This window comes from Carcharhinus amblyrhynchos, chromosome 7 (genome assembly GCF_965287045.1).
Source record: "Carcharhinus amblyrhynchos chromosome 7, sCarAmb.v2.hapA, whole genome shotgun sequence".
Lineage (NCBI taxonomy): Eukaryota > Metazoa > Chordata > Chondrichthyes > Carcharhiniformes > Carcharhinidae > Carcharhinus > Carcharhinus amblyrhynchos.
The window spans coordinates 79,261,435-79,281,219 of NC_137330.1; the positions used below are offsets into that span (position 1 = coordinate 79,261,435).

At 42.1% G+C, this 19,785-nt stretch overlaps 1 protein-coding gene across 1 annotated transcript in view; it reads right to left on the reverse strand.

The window, feature by feature from the left end:
* Positions 1–19,785, reverse strand: part of mms22l (MMS22-like, DNA repair protein) — a 130,673-nt gene that overhangs the window by 95,123 nt on the left and 15,765 nt on the right. The window contains exons 7-9 of the mRNA XM_080193342.1: positions 17,456–17,549; positions 9,197–9,327; positions 2,981–3,094 (exon numbers count right to left, since the gene is read on the reverse strand). Coding sequence (XP_080049468.1) covers positions 2,981–3,094; positions 9,197–9,327; positions 17,456–17,549 — 339 coding nt within the window. The remainder of the gene's footprint in view (positions 1–2,980; positions 3,095–9,196; positions 9,328–17,455; positions 17,550–19,785) is intronic.

A 19,785-nucleotide genomic window follows, 5' to 3' on the forward strand; every position in this document is an offset into this window, starting at 1 on the left:
AATTCTGAATGGCCTGCCTCATTGGCAATTATCTTGTGATATCATGCATAGGGGTTAAAATCCTTACAGGGAATGAGATTAATCTGTCTAACGTACTTGTGTTTGTCTATGGCAGGTGTCATGGTGTTCAGAAAAGCCATGTGTCAAACCATGATGTGAACTGTCATGATACTGCTACATAATTTGAACTGAGTGAAAGGAATTAGTATCCCTGCATAATTCTATATTCAATACTTTGTTTCCTCATTAACCCACTTGACTAAACACTTTCAAAATAACCAATAAATGAAGTCCTGCATTACAAGTACTAATATGGTAATATGCTTTAATCCTTATACTACCCTTTCAATCAAGGTCTGTGTGTGCCTCTCTCTCTCTCTCCATGCCTCACTCGATCTCCAACTTCTCCAAAAACAGATTTTTTGAGTTAATTCATGCAACAGTTTAACGTTAAGATTATATTAGCGCATGTTAATAATGAGTTGGATGGGGGAGGTGATAGCGCAGTGGAATTGTCACTGTGCTAGTAATCCAGAGACCCATGGTAATGCTCCAGAGTCCCAGGTTCAAATCCCACCCCGGCATATGGTAAAATTTGAATTCAATGAAAAACAGAAATTAAAAGTCTAATGACGACCATGAAACCATTGTCGACTGTTGTAAGGACCCATCTGGTTCTCTAATGTCCTTACCTGGCCCACATGACTGCAGATCACAGCAATATGGTTGACTCTTAACTGCCGTGTGAAACGGCCTTGAAAGCCACTCAGTTCTATGGTAATTAGGGATCGGCAATAAATGCTGGCCTTCCCTTGCAGTGGGCTTGTGTGCCACAGGGATCCTGAGAGCTCTGCCGGCAGGGGCTTCTGCTCCTGGTATGTCTAACCAAGCCAGACAGGTCTCAGGTGAAAGGTCTGAGAAAGAGCAACAAACTGGTCCTCCAGATTGGAGGTTGAGCATGCAGTCAACTCCCACACTCTGTAAAAATAACATCAACTTACAGAAATTGCCCTTTATCCCTCAAGGGACAAAGAGGATAAGTAAAAATGTTGGCCCATGAAAGAATTAATTATAAGCTTTACAACTTAGGCATATTAATAAAGCGCAATGAGAAAAGTGTTACAGGAAGTACTTGCTATGTACAATTATTAATGCATGTAACTTCCTTAATAAATGTATTGAATAAACGAATTGGATTAAAGGCAGATAAGTCTCCAAGACCTGATGGCATGAAAGGAGGTGGCAGCAGAAATATTAGATGCCTCAGTTGTGATATCTCAAAATTCCTTGGATTCTGGGTATATTGGAAACACGCTGATGTGACATTCCTATTCAAAAAGGGAGAGGGGCAGAAAGTAGGAAACTATAGGCCGGTTGCTTGACCTCTGTGGTGGGGAAGTTGCCGGAATCTATTATTAAGGAGGATATGAATGAGCATTTGCAAAGAGAAAGGTCAGTGTCAGCATGGTTTTATGAAGGGTAAGTCATGCTTGACAAACTTGCTTGAGTTCTTTAAGGACATAACCAGCAAGGGGAACTTGTGGATGTGGTAAATCTGGACTTCCAAAAGGCGTTTGACAAGGTGCCACACAAAAGACTGATCCAGAAGATGAGATCACAGGGGATGGGGACAGAGTACTAGATTGGATTGAGGATTGGTTGACTGACAGAAAGCAGAGGGTTGGGATAAATGGGTCCTTCTCTGGCTGGCGAAATGTAACGAGTGGGGTGCCGCAGGGGTCAATCCTCGGACCTCAAGTGTTTACAATCTATATAAATGATCTGCAAGCAGGGACATAATGAAACATTGCAACATTTGTGGGTGATGTTAAATCGGTGCGAAAGCTGGCAGAGAAGAGGAAATAAAAATTTTAGAGATGGATATAGATAGGTTAGGAGAATGGATCAAAATTTGGCAGATGGAGTTTAATGTGGATAAGTGTGAGGTTATCCATTTTAGCAGAAAAGTAAATTATTACCTAAATGGAAAGCAGATTCAAAATGCATTCAGGCAGAGGGAGCTGGGTATCTATGTTCATGAGTCGCAGAAAGTCGATGTGCAGGTTAGGCATGTTATAAAAAAGGCAAATGGACTGTTGGCATTTATTGCAAAGGGACTGGAGTATAAAAGTAGAGAAGTGTTTTTGCAATTGTATAGGGCATTGATGAGACACATCTGGAGTATTGTGTCCAGTTTTGGTCTCTTTATTTGAGGAAGGATGTGATGGCATTGGTGGCAGTTCAGAGGAGGTTCACCAGATTGATTCTTGGGATGAAGGGGTTGAAGTCTGAGGAGAAACTAAACAGTTTGGGCTTGTACTCGGAGTTTAGAAGGATGACAGGGGATCTGATTGAGGTATATCACATTTTAAAAGAGATTGATAAAGTAAATGTAGACCAAATGTTTCCTCTTGTGGGGCAATCTGGAATAAGAGGTCACAGGTATAGGTCGAGAGGCGGTAGATTTAAAACTGAAATGAGGAGGAACTACTTCTCGCATAGGGTGGTGAATTTGTGGAACCCGCTGCCCCATAGCACGGTGGTATCTGAATTGCTGAATGGTTTCAAGAAGGAGATAGATATATTTCTAATAAAACAGGGGATAAAGGGATGTAGGGAACAGGTGGGGAGGTGGATTTGAGACCAGGGAGGGATCAACCATGATCTGATGAATGACAGAGTAGGCTCGAAGGGTTAAATTGTCTACCTTTGCTCCTAATTCTTATGCTCCTATATGAGATGAATCCAAGAAGTAATTTGGAATTCACAGAGAAACTGTGAATCAGAATAGTTTGTTTTTAAATTAAATTTTACCAATTATATCAAAAATAAACAAAGAAAGCCAAGTTGCTGACCTACAGCATTTACAAAATATATCCATTTCAGTCATTGGAGAATTTATTTTATGGTCATAGAGAAATCAAAATTTGTACATACAGAAATCATTCAAAATAAAATAAAATTTTCCAGTAAATATTACCTCAGTTTGAGAAGCTTTGTTCCTATGATCCAGGAGATGGATAAGCAGCACCCATAGTTCCTTGACACAGCTGCACTGGTAATGGCAAGTGGTGAGTACCTCAGATGGACGAACCTAAAAGCCAGGATAGTAAGAAAAAACTGTTGTTCTTCATTGGACAAAATACAACCCGAGGCAAACAGAATCAACTATAATACAAAACCATGTTGGTAATACAGCTCCCTCTTACTCTCATATTCAGTTTGCACTTAAATCATTTCTATCACAATTGGATTGAATTGTTGTTTTGAGGGGTGAGAAACATAAGTTGGGTATGTTTCTGGCTCCCAAATCCACACCCAGGGAGGGAGTAGTGGGGGGTTGGGGAGTGGTGGTGTTGGGAATGATCACTCTTTGGGATTTTGACTGGGGTTCCCCCTTTGTTGAGCAGGAAGACAAGCTCCCCTGTCCGATTAAGGGCAGCGGGTGATCTCTCAAAGCTATAGGATCAATCAGAGGCCTTCCAGTTTGATGGGTGGCAAAATATTGCAATGAAAGGCAGTGAGTGAGTGAGTGCGTCAGCGTAGAAGTGCTCTCTCACCACCCTTTTTAAAAATTCAAATAAAGAGTAGAAAAATCAGCCATGCTAAGGGAAGAGAGGGACATGGTGGAACTGGGAGGAATCTCTCCATAGAGCAGTCTTCGGCTGCACTAGTATCCAGGCAGGGGGTCCTTTAGGCCTGCCAGAACAGCTGGCTCACAGCATACTGCTGAGTATCCCCCCACCAACCCCACCCTCTGCCATCAAGTTGGTAAAGTGGAGGATCAATAGGAAGTCCTAATAAACCTCCTTTTGAATGCCCTCGAAGGCTCATAATGAGCTTAACTGGCCAACCATCTCATGTGAGCAGCAACCTTGGCCAATCCTGAAACAGCCAGCCCTGGGGACAGTGTTGGCAAGTCGGCACACATACTGATGCTGGTGCTCTCAGGCCCTCTGTGCCTCCATTTCCAATCTCAGTGGGGCCCGAAAGTTCTGCCCATTAAGAGTACAGGTTGAATAAGATATAATAAAAACATGAATTGAGGGAAAGGTGTTTAACAATCCTGAAGCAGGTTTAAAGAAAGCTCAATTGTAAAATGAGTTACAGTGTAGCATAAAGCAGAGGAAAATGTAAAATTTAAATCTGAAAATCAGAGTAGTTTAACACACTCGATTTTTCATCAGTTATACTAATTCAGCATCAAATGCAGCAAAAAAGATTGCTAGGAACTCCCCCATTTTTACAGCAGACTCTCAGTGAAATATTCTTGTGGCTGCAGTGTTTTCCGTACTCAATTACTGCTGCGTATATATTTACATCAGAATTTTTGTATTTTTGTAATGTGGGTGATGATGCCTGGTCCATAAATATTGTCCATTCATACCATCCTGAACAGCTAACTGACTTGCTATAACTTACAGATCAAACATTCATTGGAAACTAAAGTCACATTTAGAACAGATTAATGGTCCAACAGCATAATGATTAATCTATCGTACCCTTAATGTTTAGTGCATAATTTCTCATTCAACACACCCAATGTGTTCCTGAAAAAAGTGTGCTGATTGAGAATACATTAAACAAAAATAATTTTCCTGTTATAAGACACACACTAAGCGAAACTGGAGGATTAGGAGAAGATCAGAATAAGGCCCTTTTGACTGCCCTTAACGATGATGTGGAGATGCTGACATTGGACTTGGGTGGGCAAGGTAAGAAGTCTCACAACGCCAATCCGTAAGTTATAGCAAGTCAGTTAGCCGTTCAGGATGGTATGAATGGACAATATTTATGGACCAGGCGTCATCACCCACATTCCAAAAACAAATACAAAAATTCTGATGTAAATATATATGCAGAGTCCACTCACCTGATGAAGGGGCAGTGCTCCGAAAGCTCATGATTTCAACTAAATCTGTTGGACTTTAATTTGGCATTATGAGATTCTTACTGTGCCTTTAACAGGTCGCTAATGAATCTAATTGGTTACCTGCCTCATGGGAGCAGCTAGCCAGGTTGAGACCCGAATCCATATACTGTGAAATGGTCCTATGTATTGATTATATATTAATTTACTGGGGGAACAAAAAGCTGGCATAACAGATGCTGTGCACATGCACTTGAAAATCACATATCACTTTGTTTACCCAGGATTTAAAACAGACGAAACAATCGGATTAATCCAGGAATTTTCATTATACGCTATCCCAAGTTAATCCCAACATACATTTTACCCAAGTACCTTCGTACCAGGGTGGTTTTGGAATATGCAACAGCAATGTTTCCTTAGGTATCCAATAACAGATTGACACAGACCTTCTTCCATTCTTAATATGTATAATATCATAATGACCAAACTGGTGAAGTGTATTTCAGATTTGTGAAAAATGAATAAAAATCCTGGAACTGCTTATCTAATAATACTGCAGGAATACCTTTACCAAATGGACCGCAGTGGTTCATGAAGAAAATCCATCTCAATAGCATTTAGAAATTGGCAATAAACATCAGAATTGCCAAGGATATCCACATCCCAAAAATTGATTTGCTAATAATACGTCAAACATCAAAATACTTTTGTCTTTGCATTTATAGTTTTGGGTGCTAATACAAAAATAAACTATTGGACTAAGATATATAGAGCTCTGCTATTTTGAAGATTTTATTAAGGTGGAAATCAGAATATATTTTTGCCCCTCCTTTCCAATAGATTGGTATATTTTTGTAACTTTGCTTCAGCGGATGTGTCTAGGGCGGTGGATAGAGGAGAGCCGGTGGATGCGGTCTTTCTTGATTTTCAGAAGGCGTTTGACAAGGTACCTCACAAGAGGTTATTGCAGAAGGTCAGGGGGCATGGAGTTGGGGGTAGGGAGTTAGCGTGGATAGAGGACTGGTTGTCAAATAGGAGGCAGAGAGTGGGGATTAATGGGTGCTATTCGGATTGGCGGTTGGTGACTAGTGGAGTGCCCCAGGGGTCGGTGCTGGGGCCTCAGCTATTTACCATCTATATAGATGATCTGGAGAAGGGAACCGAGTGTAGGGTGTCGAAATTTGCTGATGACACCAAAATTGGTGGAAAGGCAAATTGTGCGGAGGGTGGGGAGAGTCTACAGAAGGATCTAGATAGGCTGGGTGAATGGGCCAGGAAATGGCAAATGGAATTTAATGTTGGCAAGTGCGAGGTGGTCCACTTTGGTAGGAATAATGGTAGGAAGGATTATTACTTACGTGGAGAAAAACTGCAGCAGGCGACGGTGCAGAGGGACCTCAGGGTCCTTGTGCATGAGTCGCAAAAACCCAGCTTGCAGGTGCAGCAGGTGGTCAGGAAGGCGAATGGGATGCTGGCCTTCATCGTGAGGGGGATTGAATATAAAAGCAGGGAGGTCTTGCTGCGGCTGTATAGGGCATTGGTGAGGCTGCAGCTGGAGTACTGTGTGCAGTTTTGGGCGCCGTACTTACGCAAGGATATTTTGGCCTTGGAGGGAGTGCAGAGGAGGTTTACTAGGCTGATGCCGGAGTTGAGGGGGTTGGGCTATGAGGAGAGGCTGAATAAATTAGGCTTGTACTTGTTAGAGTTTAGAAGAATGAGGGGAGATCTCATTGAGACGTATAAGATGATGAATGGGATGGATAGGATAGAGGTGGAGAGACTCTTCCTGCTCAGAAAGGACAGGAGGACTAGGGGGCACAGCCTCAAGATAAAGGGGGGGCGGTTTAGAACGGAGTTGAGGAAGAACTTCTTCACTCAAAGGGTGGTGAATCTCTGGAATTCTCTGCCCGTTGAAGTGGTGGAGGCTACCTCGCTAAATATTTTTAAGACGCGGGTTGATGGGTTTTTGATAAGAGAGGGGATTAAGGGTTATGGGGAGAGGGCGGGAATGTGGAACTGAGCCACGACAGATCTGCCATGATCTTATTGAGTGGCGGGGCAGGCTCGAGGGGCTTGTTGGCCTACTCCTGCTCCTATTTCTTATGTTCTTATGTTCAATGTTCTCTCAGTGGAAACCTTTATTTGCATTCCACACTGGTCACATATGCAATGGAAATAGCCCTTGTGCGTTCATAGCATCCCTACAGTGCAAGAGGCTGCCATTTGGCCCATCAAGCCTGTATCGACAACAATTCCACCCAGACCCTATCCTCATAACCCCATACATTTACCCTGCTAATCCCCCTGACTAAGGGGCAATTTAGCATGGCCAATCTATCTTTCGGGCACATCTTTGGAGTGTGGGAGGAAACTGCAACATCCGGAGAATACCCACACAGACATGGGGAGAATGTGCAAACTCCAAATAAACAGTCATCCGAGACGGGAATCAAACCCGGGTCCCAGCGCTGTGAGGCAGCAGTGCTAACCACTGTGCCACCATACAGGGAAAAGAGTTTTCTTTTTTATGGCTTAGAACAAAGAAGCAAAAAGCACCCACTAACAGCACAAATTATACATTCATTGCTATGCAGCAGTTCCCAGATTTGTTTTTCTTTCAACATTACAAGTGTAAAGGCCAATAGGCCATTCTAAAATTAACACTTGTCAAATTATTTTCAAGAACTCTTCCCACTTAACGGAAAGGTGAAATTACCCATCATGACAATGATGAATAATGATTAAGGACTTAGTCAGAGCCAAAAAGAACTTCGTCCAGAAATTCTGCAGACAGTTTTGTGGGCATGTAAGTGTGACACAGAAGTCATCAAACAATCATTTTGCTGATTCAATCCTTGACCTTGGGGCTGAGATTATTTAGCTACTCGGGATGGGCATTTGCACCATGAGTGATGCAACACAGGCACTTGCCCCCTTTGAGGAAGTGGAACACCTTGTCACTCCAAGGTGCGGGGGGGGGGGGGGGGGTGTACCTGCAGCCCAAATTTGGCTAAGTAGCATTAAGACCTAAAACAGGAAGCACACTGCTCGCAACAGGTTCAGGTCACACTAGATCAGTCAGGAGAAATGTAGGTAGAATTCCAAGGCTAGCACGGGAATGCTCCTTCCACCACCACCCAGATCATAAATCATAGAATCCCTACAGTGCAGAAGGAGGCTATTTGGTCCATTGAGTCTGCACCGACCACAGTACCACCCAGGTCCTATTCCCACGACCCCGTATATTTATCCTTCTAATCCCCCTGACTAGGGGGATTACTAGGGTTAACTTAGCATAGCCAAACAACCTAACCCGCACATCTTTGGACCGTGGGAGGGAACCGGAGTACCCGGAGGAAAGCCACACTTACACGGGGAAAACATTTAAACTCCGCACAGTCACCCAAGTCGGGAATCAAACCGAGATCCCCGGTGCTGTGAAGGAGGAGATATCCTCCAAAGATTTTGTGCAAGTTAATGGGTGGTGGCCCCATAAAGAGACAATATTCCCAGGACATCACTTCGGCTAAATAAAAATAGCACAAACTCTGCAAGCCTGGGCGCCACGCCAAAGCTAAAATCCTTCCCCTTCCAAAATCCTGATTTTCTACCTAACTGTTTCTTTCTCAATGCAGCCAATTCACACTCCTAAATTTTGATCCCTCAAAAGGAATTATAAAAGACCAGCACCAACGTTACAGAGCGTCTATCCATCAGAATTCTGCCCTGTCCACAAAAACATCCCTCTTTATTTTCTCTTTTCTCAACTGGCATAGTCTGAGCTATTGCTGTTCCACTTTTGCGGAACCATGATAATTAATGGGAATATTCTTTTCTGACTTTAATAAGTCCGCTAATTTTAAATCCCTTCTCCTCGTATCAACACACTTGTGGTACCATGAGTCAAATGCTTTCTCCCCACAGAGCTCAGGATCTGCAGAGCTACCTCATTAATGCAGCGCTAAAGCAGAACATGGTAACAGCTACCAAGCGTATACAAGTTGGAGGCTAATTCAGGGTCTACAACCAGTGACAGAATTGCTTTGTGAGGAGCTAAGTCAGTCATTGAAAATCTGGGTCAGGATATGACTCACATTCAGGGCAGTGTTCTCTAAATTTATCGAAAAGTAGGGGTGTAAACTTTTATCTGGGTATAAATGAACTACCATTAAATGTTTAGTCATTAAAAAAAAAGCTATTTTAGTTTTCTACTTTGGCATTTGTTTCGCAGTGCTGTCATTCTATCCAACCGTACTCCTGTAAAACAAAAGATGAAGGGAAAGGGTACATTATATATTTAAGGCCAAGAAAATCACTGTCTACCTTGGTATACTTGTTAACTGCTAAAATAATCAGATCACGTAGAAGGTTGTTGCAATGGTCTTCAAATAGACTGACGTTTGTCAGGTTTTTTCCAGTCAAATTCATAAACTGATGCGCATAAGTTACTTGACCTAAAACAACAGGAGACACAAGGTTCAGCAGGACATAACAGGCAGTAACATAAACAGCAGTAAAATTTGCCACTTGCCATATGCTAATAGCATGTACATTTATATATCTTCACAGAACCACCAGGGAACATATATTAATTAAATATGCACTGGGAAAAGTTAATATGCTGTCAAACTATGTCACGTAAAATTAACTTCAGATTGATTTTTTTAAAATTGGAGTGAGTGGAAGTGTTGACAACTCTTTCTCCTACCCCTGTTGTCACTCCGTGATCTATTTCTAAACACTAGCAACTGTAATAAATAAATGAATCACCAACACAAAAGTCACCTCTGCAGTCTATCTAACTGGTCCCCAAAAATAATTCCCTCATATCATCAATTCCCTTAAATATTTCTCGATCTCCTCCCCGCTGTTTATCAACATTATATGCAGCATTCCCAGGCAGTCTATTCCATTTCAACCAAAACTGTCCTGGCGCTTTCTGTCTTCTAAGCTTTAGCTAGTGTCAGCTCAGTTTACAGTAATCGTGGACATATCATTGGGTTTCACTTTATCTGTTTCTTTCAATATTTTGAAGGCTTAGAGAACATTTCTCCTGCGCCTCCAATTCTCCAGGGTAAATAATCGCAGGCTCTTCAACATCATCTTGTGGCTTAATGTAAACATCAAATTAGTTGTCTTTATTGCACTGCCTTCAATTACATTTACCACAGTAACATGTAAAGCTATTACATGGCTCAGGGATTTCATTAGAAAGATCCATAACCACAAACTACTCAGCCAAATAGTGCACCGGTGGGATACCTTACTAATCATCTGACTCATTGGAAGATTCTGAAGACATTTTACAGATGTCATGTCAGGATTCTACGAAGGAAACTTTTAAGAATTATTTCTACTCTAAAATTTAAGGAAATTGTAATACTCCACTTATTTATCCCTATTGGTCTGCACCTCTTACATTTTAGTTTTTATGAGATATGGGGCCCAAGTTATTTGGAACTCATTCTCGATGCCTGTCAAGAGCTTTAAGTTTTTAGTGTGTCCAGATCACCAACAACCTGCCCTGGTCCCCCATGTCGACACTACAGTTAAGAAAGCCCACCAATGCCTCTGCTTTCTTAGAAGACGAAGGAAATTTGCCATGTCGGCTACGACTGTCACCAACCTTTACAGATGCACCATAGGAACCATTCTTTCTGGTCGTACCACAGCTTGGTATGGCTCCTGCTCTGCCCAAGACCACAAGAAACTACAAAGAGTTGTGAATGTAGCCCAATTCATCATGCAAATGAGCCTCCCATCTATTGACTCCGTTGACACTTCCCACTGCCTCGTAAAGACAGCCAGCATTATTAAGGATCACACGCAGCCCGGGCATACTCTCTTCCACCTTCTTCCTTCGGGAAAAAGAGGTCACGTACCAACCAACTCAAGAACAGTTTCTTCCCTGCTGCCAACAGACCTTTGAATGGACCTACCATGCATTAAGTTGATCTTTCTCTACACCCTTGCTATGACTGTAACACTGCATCCTGCACTCTCACCTTTCCTTCTCTATGAACAGTATGCTTTGTCTGTACAGCGTGCAAGAAACAATACTTTTCATTTTATACTAATATATGTGACAATAATAAATCAAAACAAATAGTGGACAACAGACTTCCCAATGTTTATTTTCAATTCACCCTGTAATGGAGAGCTGCGCAATCATTTCCATTGTTTTTATATTATGAATAAGCAATATTCATTGTGCAACTAAAATTGTGGTTGCAATGGGTTCTTTGAGTGGGATCCAATATTCAAGTTACCACAACAGGCTTTTCATTTTATTTTGAGTTTGTTCACTAGCGTGACAAGTAGGTTTACACTAACTACAATGAAGTTATTGTGAAAATCCCCATCTCGCCACACTCTGGCACCTGCTCAGGTTCACAGAGGGAGAATTTAGCATGGCCAGTGCACCTAATCAGCACTTTTCAGCGTCAAGATAATTGATTTTTTACTATTTAAATATCATTAAAATTTTAAACCTAGTCAGATCAGTTTCCCTGGATAAAAGGTACAATCTGGGATAAAAATAGAGTGAAACTATTGTAAAATGTCTGCAGTTACAGTGTAATTTCAGGCATACGAGCATGTAAAAATGTCAGGTAGGGAAGGTTCCACTGGTCCGTCTAGCCTTTCTCATGCACCATATCACAATACAGACACTCTTCAGCCTCCTGTTGTCATGCAATCTCCTGGGAAAGGCAAAAAAGCCAAGGCCAATTAATTATAGAATCATACAGTGCAGAAGAGGCCCTTCAGCCCATCTAGTCCACACCAAAACATTAGAAAAACCTGAACTCCCAGTTAATCCCGTCTGCCAGCATTTGGCCCATGGCATATCATAACATTCAAGGCTAAGTGCTCATCCAGATACTTTTTAAAAAATGTGAGGCAACCTATCTCCACCACCCTCCCAGGCAGCTGATTCCAGACTGTCACCACCCTATGGGCAAAAAATCTTTTCCTCACATCCCTCTTAAATTTCCTGCCCCTCACCTTGAACCATGTCCCCTTGTGACTGACCCTTCAACTAAGGGGAACAGCTGCTCGGGCAGCATGGTGGGACAGTGGTTTGCACTGCTGCCTCACAGTATCAAGATTCCAGGTTCAATTCCGGCCTCAGGTCACTGTCTGTGTGGAATTTGCACGTTCTGCCCGTGTCTGCATGGGTTTCCTCCCATACTCCAAAGATGTGCTGGGTAGGTTGACTGGCCACGCTAAATTCACCCTAATTCACCAGGGGGAATAGCAGGGTAAAGGCGTGGAGTTGCAAGAGTAGGGCTTGGTGGGATTGTGGTCAGTACAGACTCGATGAGCAAATGGCCTTCTTCTGTACTGTAGGGATTCTATGCTCTTTATCCACTCTGTCCACATCTCTCATCATCTTGTACACCTCAATCAAGTCTTCTTTGCTCCAACAAAAACAACCCAAGCCTATGCAAACTCTCTTCACAACTTAAATGTTCCATCCCAGGCAGCATCCAGGCCAATCTCCTCTGCACCCCTCCAGTGCAATCACATCCTTCCGATAATGTGGCGAACAGAACTGCACACAGTACTCTAGCTGTGGCCTCGCCGTAGTTCTATACAACTCCAACATGACTTTCCTGCTTTTGTAATCTATGCCTTGATTGACAAAGGGAAGTGTCCCGTATCCCTTTTTCACCTCCTTACTAACATGCTCTTCCGCTTTCAGAGATCTGAAGACAAACACATCAAAGTCCCTTTGTTCCGCAGACTTCCTAGTGTTCTATCATTCATTGAACACTTTCCAGTCAAATTACCCCTTCCAAAGTATATCACCTCACACTTTTCAGGGTTAAATTCCATCTGCCACTTATCTGTTCATCTGACCATTCTGTCCCTATCATCTTGTAGCCCCAGACACTCCGCCTCATTGTTAACCACCCATCCAATTTTTGTGTCATCCGCAAACTTACTAATCATACTCCCCACATAGTCATGGACAGTACAGTGGCACAGTGCTTAGCACTGCTGCTTCACAGCTCCAGGGACCCGGCTTCAATTCCTGGCTTGGGTCACTGTCTGTGCGGAGTTTGCACATTCTCCTCGTGTCCGTGTGCATTTCCTCCGGGTGCTCCGGTTTCCTCCCACAGTCCAAAAATGTGTGGGTTAGGTTGATTGGCCATGCTAAAAAATAAATTGCCCCTTAGTGTCCTGAGATGCATAGGTTAGAGAGATTAGCGGGTAAATATGTAGGGAGATGGGGGAAGGGTCTGGGTGGAATTGTGGTCGATGGGCTAAATGGTCTCTTCTTGCACTATAGGGTTTCTGTGTTTCATCAGTGTCATTTATATAAATGATGAACAACAGGGGGCCCAACACAGATCCCTGTGGCATGCCACTGGTTTCCAGTCACTTAAGCAGCCATCAATCATCACGGTCTATCTCCGAGGAAACAAAATCTGGAAAATTCTTCAATCCGATCCCATCAGGCAATCAAAGCTAGCGCAGGAGATCACCCTGATTTACATGATAAACACAAGGTAATCTTGGCCCCAGCTCTTTAATGAAGGAATCCAGTGAATCATTGTTCACCAGAAAAGATGGCAATCTATTCAGCAAGTTCATCACTCAATAGGGACCATAAGACATAGGAGCAAAATTAGGCCACTTGGCCCATCGAGTCTTCGCCACCATTCAATCATGGCTGATATTTTTCTCATCCCCATTCTCCTGCCTTTTCCCCATAACCCCTGATCCCCTTATTAAACAAGAACCCATCTACCTCTGCCTTAAAGACACTCAATGACCTGGACACCACAGCCTCCTGTGGCTAAGAAAGTTCCACAGATTCACCACTCTCTGGCTGAAGAAATTCCTCCTCACCTCTGTTCTAAAGGATCGTCCCTTTAGCCTGAGGTTGTGCCCTCTAGTTCTAGTTTTTCCTACTAGTGGAAGCATCCTCTCCACATCCACTCCATCCAAGCCTCGCAGTATCCTGTAAGGTTCAATAAGATCTCCCCTCCTCCTTCTAAACACCAATGAGTACCGACCCAGAGTCCTCAACTGTTTTTCATACGACAAGCTCTTCATTCCAGGGATCATTCTTGTGAATCTCCTCTGGACCCTTCCCAAAGCCAACACATCCTTTCTTAGATATGGGCCCAAAACTGCTCACAATATACAAAATGGGGTCTGACCAGAGCCTTATACAGCCTCAGAAGTACATCCCTGCTCTTGTATTCTAGCCCTCTCCACATGAATTTGCCTTCCTAACTGCCATCTTGAAAAATGACTCCCAAGTCTCTTTGTGTTTCTGATTTCCTAAGCATTTTCCCGTTTAGAACATAGTCTATGCTTCCATTCCTCCTTCCAAAGCACATAATCTCACACATTTCCACATTGTATTCTATCTGCCACTTCTTTGCCCACTCTCTTAACCTATCCAAGTCCTTCTGTAGCCCCCTGCTTCCTCAATACTACCTGTCTCTCTACATATTTTTGTATCATCTACAAACTTAGCAACAGTACTTTCAGTTCCTTCCACCAAATCGTTAATGTATATCGTGAAAAGTTATGGTCCCAGCACCCCTAAGGCACAACACTAGTTATTGGCAGCTATCCTGAAAAAAACTCCTTTATCTCTGCCTTCTGCCAGTCAGTTAATCCTCTATCCGCACCAGGATTTTACACTTAATATGATGGGCACTTAACTTATTTAACAGTGTCCTGTGCGGCACCTTGTCAAAGGTCTTCTGGAAATCTAAATAAATCACATCCACTGGCTCTCCTTTATCTAATTTCCATGTTACCGCCTCAAAAAACTCTACCAGATTTGTCAGACATGACCTCCTCTTGACAAAGCCATGCTGACTCAGTCCTACTTTATCATGCACTCCCAAGTACTCTGCGATCTCATCTTTCATAATGGACTCTAAAATCTTACCCATAAACAAATTCAGGCTAACTGGTCTGTAATTTTGCATCTGCTACCTCCCTCCCTCCCTCCTTAAACAGCAGTGTTACATCAGCTACTTTCCAGTCTTCTGGTACCCTCCTTGCCTCCAGTGATTCCTGAAAGATCACCACCAATGCTTCCACAATTTCCTCAGCTATCTCTTTTAGAACCCTGGGGTGTAGTCCATCCAGTCCAAGTGATTCGTCTATCTTCAGACCTTTTCAGTTTCCCCAGAACCTTCTCCTTAGTATGGCCACTGCATTCACCTGTGTCCCCTGACTCTCCTGGAGATCTGGCATCCCACTGGTGTCTTCCACCATCGGACAAATCACCAAACATCCAGCATAGTTCTGCCATTGTAGGTGTGTTCCTGATCCTCCTTAAGATACACAGTTGAACTACATGGGCCACATAAGCAGAATCTATCCCTTCATTATTTCAAAGATCGTGATTAAATCTCCCTTTCTAACATAGGCCCAACCTTTCGCCATATCTGTGCAACAAAGATGTTTTACATTCAGTATTAATCTTGGGGCTCTTTTCAAAGGTTCAAAATACTTCATCATTTGAGGATACCAGTGCAGGCCACGGTATTCTAACTAATGCCCAAACAAGATCTTGCACAAGGACGAAATAGCATGCTTTGCTTAATATTGCAATTTCTTGTCAATACAACCCAAAACTTTATTGCTTCAACTCCAGCTTTTTGGCAGTCATCATGAACTGTTAGAGACTGATGGAATGTGATACCCAGATCTTTCTCTTTCATCATGGATCTCAATTCCCTGCCAGATATAAGAATTTCACCTCCCGCTACAGTACACCTTTCTAGATTAAACATACTTGTCAAATACTGACCCATTCTTCCAATTCAAAATCTGTTTGTAATAGAGACTTAATATTCTGGAAACATTTAGCAAATCTGGCAGTATCTATGAATTGAGAAATAAGTCAACTTTTCATGCCTGTTACCTAGTTCTTATGAACCCATTATTCTCTTCACATATGCAAGGAAACCTGCTGAGTTTTTCCAACATTGCCTGTTATTATTTCAAATTTCCAGCACCCACAGTATTTTGTTTTTCTATTTGCGCACCCTCACAGTCTTAACATGTGCTATTGCTTGCACCATTCCCCCAACACTTGCACATAAATCATTGTTCAAAATAGCAAAGGTCTGAAACTATTCCTTGGGAGGCACCACTGGCAAGCAGTTTCCAAGCAGATGCAAATGGTATGCTTTTCTTTGTAGTGAATTTTTCTTGTAACTTTATGGACATTCAGCCAGTCACCAAACCACTGTAATAGTGGATTAACTTCAAGAAGTTCTCTCATGGATCTCTTATGAAATACCTTTTGAAAATTACAGCATAGAATCAGGCCCTTCAGCCCTCCAAGCCTGCACTCAGCGTGCTACCTCTTAGCAAAAGTTTTCTGCAAGTCAAAGTAGGGCAGATGACCAATTCAGGCGATAATTACCAATAACCCAGTGGTTCCTTCAAAAAAACCCAGACAAATTCATTGGACACAACACTTTATCTGTAGTCCAAAATCCGTCTCATCCATGTTCTTTGACTATTCCACTAATGCTTGGTAAGCATGCCCCAATTCCCCCTCCTACACCCATTCTTGAACTGGTTGGCTTGCTAGGCCATTTCAGAGGGCATTAAGAGTCAACCACAATGCTGAGTTACACATGACATAAATTAGACCTTTTTTTTAAATTCCAGATTTTATGGAATTCAAAATTCACCATCTGCTATGGGGGGGGATTCAAACCCAGGTCTTAAGACCATTACCTTGGATTTCCAGATTACGATCACCTCCCCCAACTGCGCTCCTCCAACTCTGGCATCTTGAGCATCCCTCATTAACTTGCTTCACCACTGTTGCCATGCCTGCGACTGCCAAGGCCCCGAGTTCTTGGATTTCATCAGGAAACCTCTCTGGTTTTCTGTCATTCTTTAAGATGCTGTTAAAAACCTATCCCTTTGACTCAGTATTCGGTCATCTGGCCTATAATCTCCTTATGTAGCTCAGTATCACATTTTGTTTGACGATGTTCTCGTGAAGCACCTTGGGCTGTTTTACTTCATTAAAGGTGCCAGAGGTTGTTTCCATTGCTGTTGTTATGAATTTAGGTCTACTGCTGGTGTGATTGGTTTTTTTTAATTACACACTGCCTTGTATCGGTTAGCATCTGCAGTGGTATAACAATGAAAGTCCTGCCTTTTGTGTTTTTTTAAAATGTTCCTGAAGGTACACCAACTTAACTCCAAGCGAGGCTTGGGGAGATTATTCCTCAAAAACGAGGAAGATATATTTGTTCCGTTCTCTGTCTTGTAATCTATCTGCTGCTAAAATTAGCAGAAATCCATGCAGCCTGTCAATAGCAAGGTGGAGCACTTTTCCTAAGGCAACTAAGATGTTAGTAATGAATGGCCTATAATTTAGATACTTTCAAAACTGTGGCTCATTTCACATTTAAAATACCTGCCAACGAGTGCAACATGATACTGAAAACTTTAACATGGGACATTTGAAGCAAACAAAGTTAAGTCAAACGTCTGCACAAGATTAAGTCAACCCATGTCCGTATCCTATTTTTTGTTTGTTACACAAAATCGCAACAGCATCTCAATTATGCTTACCTAACATTTTTTCCCCAAGGATGTGCAGAATTTCTAGCACTGACCAGTGAATGTCCAGATGTAAATGCAGCAAATGCCAGGATGGTGGGAAAACCTAAAACAAAAGACAGCCATGCTGGTTAGCGAGACATACAATATACAGTACCATCTGACTGAAAATAATCTGCAAACGTTTCGCTTGCCATTCGTTAGTTTAGAGTTCAGTAGCTTATTATTTGCACAGAAGGATCTCAAAAAACAGCAACGAGATGAACGACCATTTGATCAGTGAGAGTAGGCAGTCCCTTTTAGAGCTGGATATGTCCAAAGCGTTACAAATATGGAGTATTTAAGGTAGTTATGTTTTGAATCTGTCTGTTTAATTTACGGTAAAATGGAGGAATGAAAGGGTCTTGTGATCTGTTCTAAATTCTGCCCAATAACAAGTTTGGGTGACTATTACAGGTAAAGGAGGACCCAGGTTGTCTTAATGGGAAAGAAGTGTGAGTTAACAATAACCAGAGTATCTGTACTGATGATGGATACACTGTTAATCTCCAACTCATTGGGAGGTGTTAGGAATGTCAGGTATTACAAATCGTTATACTGCCTACTTAATCCTAAAATAGAATGGAGTTGAGGAAATTTAGAGGATAGCTAATTTGCCTACTGCCTGGATACAAGATCCACATGACTTGCAACGCGTTGGAGATGGATTTTAAAAGGGGAAGTATTCAAACATAGCAAGCCGATATCCTTGAACTTCATAAATAAATCAGTCCACAAGAATCGGGGAGAGACTGAGATTAGAAAAATCAGGGCAGTAAATCCTGTGCCTTAAACAGAGAAAATATTGACCCCATCAATCACCATGTAAAAAACAGGTGGGAGCTCATGCTTAGATTAAAGAAACTGAGTCTGAGAGGATTTAAATGAGATTGGATGATTCGCCTAGCTTGGCTAAAGAGAAGAATCTTCAAACTATCTTTTATTGTGAAAATCAGTTAAGGGATTAGAAGTCATCCACCTGAAAAGTGAAAAAGGAAGCAAGCTATCAGGAGCTGAAAAATAGCTTTGGACTGGTTCCTGGAGAATAAGTGTACACTGAAGGGACAGAGTAAAGTATAACCACGGAGGGGAAGTTCCTGTTGTACTAATAGTTAAATGGAAGAACTTTTCTATCATTTAGAGTATAAGTTGTCCACTGAATAGTTTTTAGACAATGTTGCTTTTAGTTTGTTTATTACAGGAAAAGTCTTAAAATGTGAAATCTTGTCATGTAATCTTTCCAGTTAGCCACTGAAAATTCAAATATCTTCTTAAAAGTTCTCAGTCTCTATGGAAATCATAACCAAAAAAAGTGAGCAGAGATTGCAGCAAGCAGGTTTAATGAGGAGCTGAAAAATAGAAGCACAATGGCAGACGGGGTGGGGGAAAGCAAGAGGCATACTGGACATCGAATGCACAGATGTTAACATTTGCAATGCCATCACCGCCGGTAGAATTGAACAAAGGCTTACACTAACATCGCGCTGACCGTAATTAGAGCTCTGAAGCCATGTGAGTGGCTGCTGGAGTGATAAGGGATTTTACAAATCATTGATTGGATTGACAACGTAAATCCAATTACAACTTCATTTATTAGCATTGCAGGAGAATAGCGACAGATAAATTTCCAAGTACTGGAAGTTTAACATGAATATTTCTTCAGAAATGTAACTTAGGACTTTCAACTGGCATACATTATTACATTCCATTATGGGATGCGAGTGTCATTGACAAGGTCAGCATTTTATTGCCCATTCCTAATTGCCCTGGTGAAGGTGGTGGGAAGCCAGGCTTCTTTCAATACCCACTGTACAGTTAGGAAGTTGCAGGGTACTGATGCAGTGACAATGAGGGAAAAGGTGAGGTACTCCCAAGTATAGATAGTGTATGATCAAGAGCAGAACTTGCAGGTGACGGTGCTCCCATGTAAATGCTATCCTTGTTCTTCTAGGTGATAGATTTATCACATTTGAAAGATGCTGTCGAAGGAACATTGGTAAGCCGTTGCAGTGATTCTTGTAGACAGTACACACTGCTGCTACTTTGCTTCAGTGGTGGAGGGAGTAATTTAAAGGTGGTGCATGGATGCCAATCAAGTGGGTTTACTTAGTCTTGGATGATGACAAGCTTCTTGAGTGTTACTGAACTTGTGCTCCTCCAGATAAGTGAGCAGTATTCCATCACACACCTCACTTGTGCCTTGTAGATGGTTTGGGGAGTCAAAAGGTAAGTGCTGGCCTCAGAATTCCCAGCATCGGACCTGCCTTAATTGTCACACTATTTATAAAACTGATCGAATTACG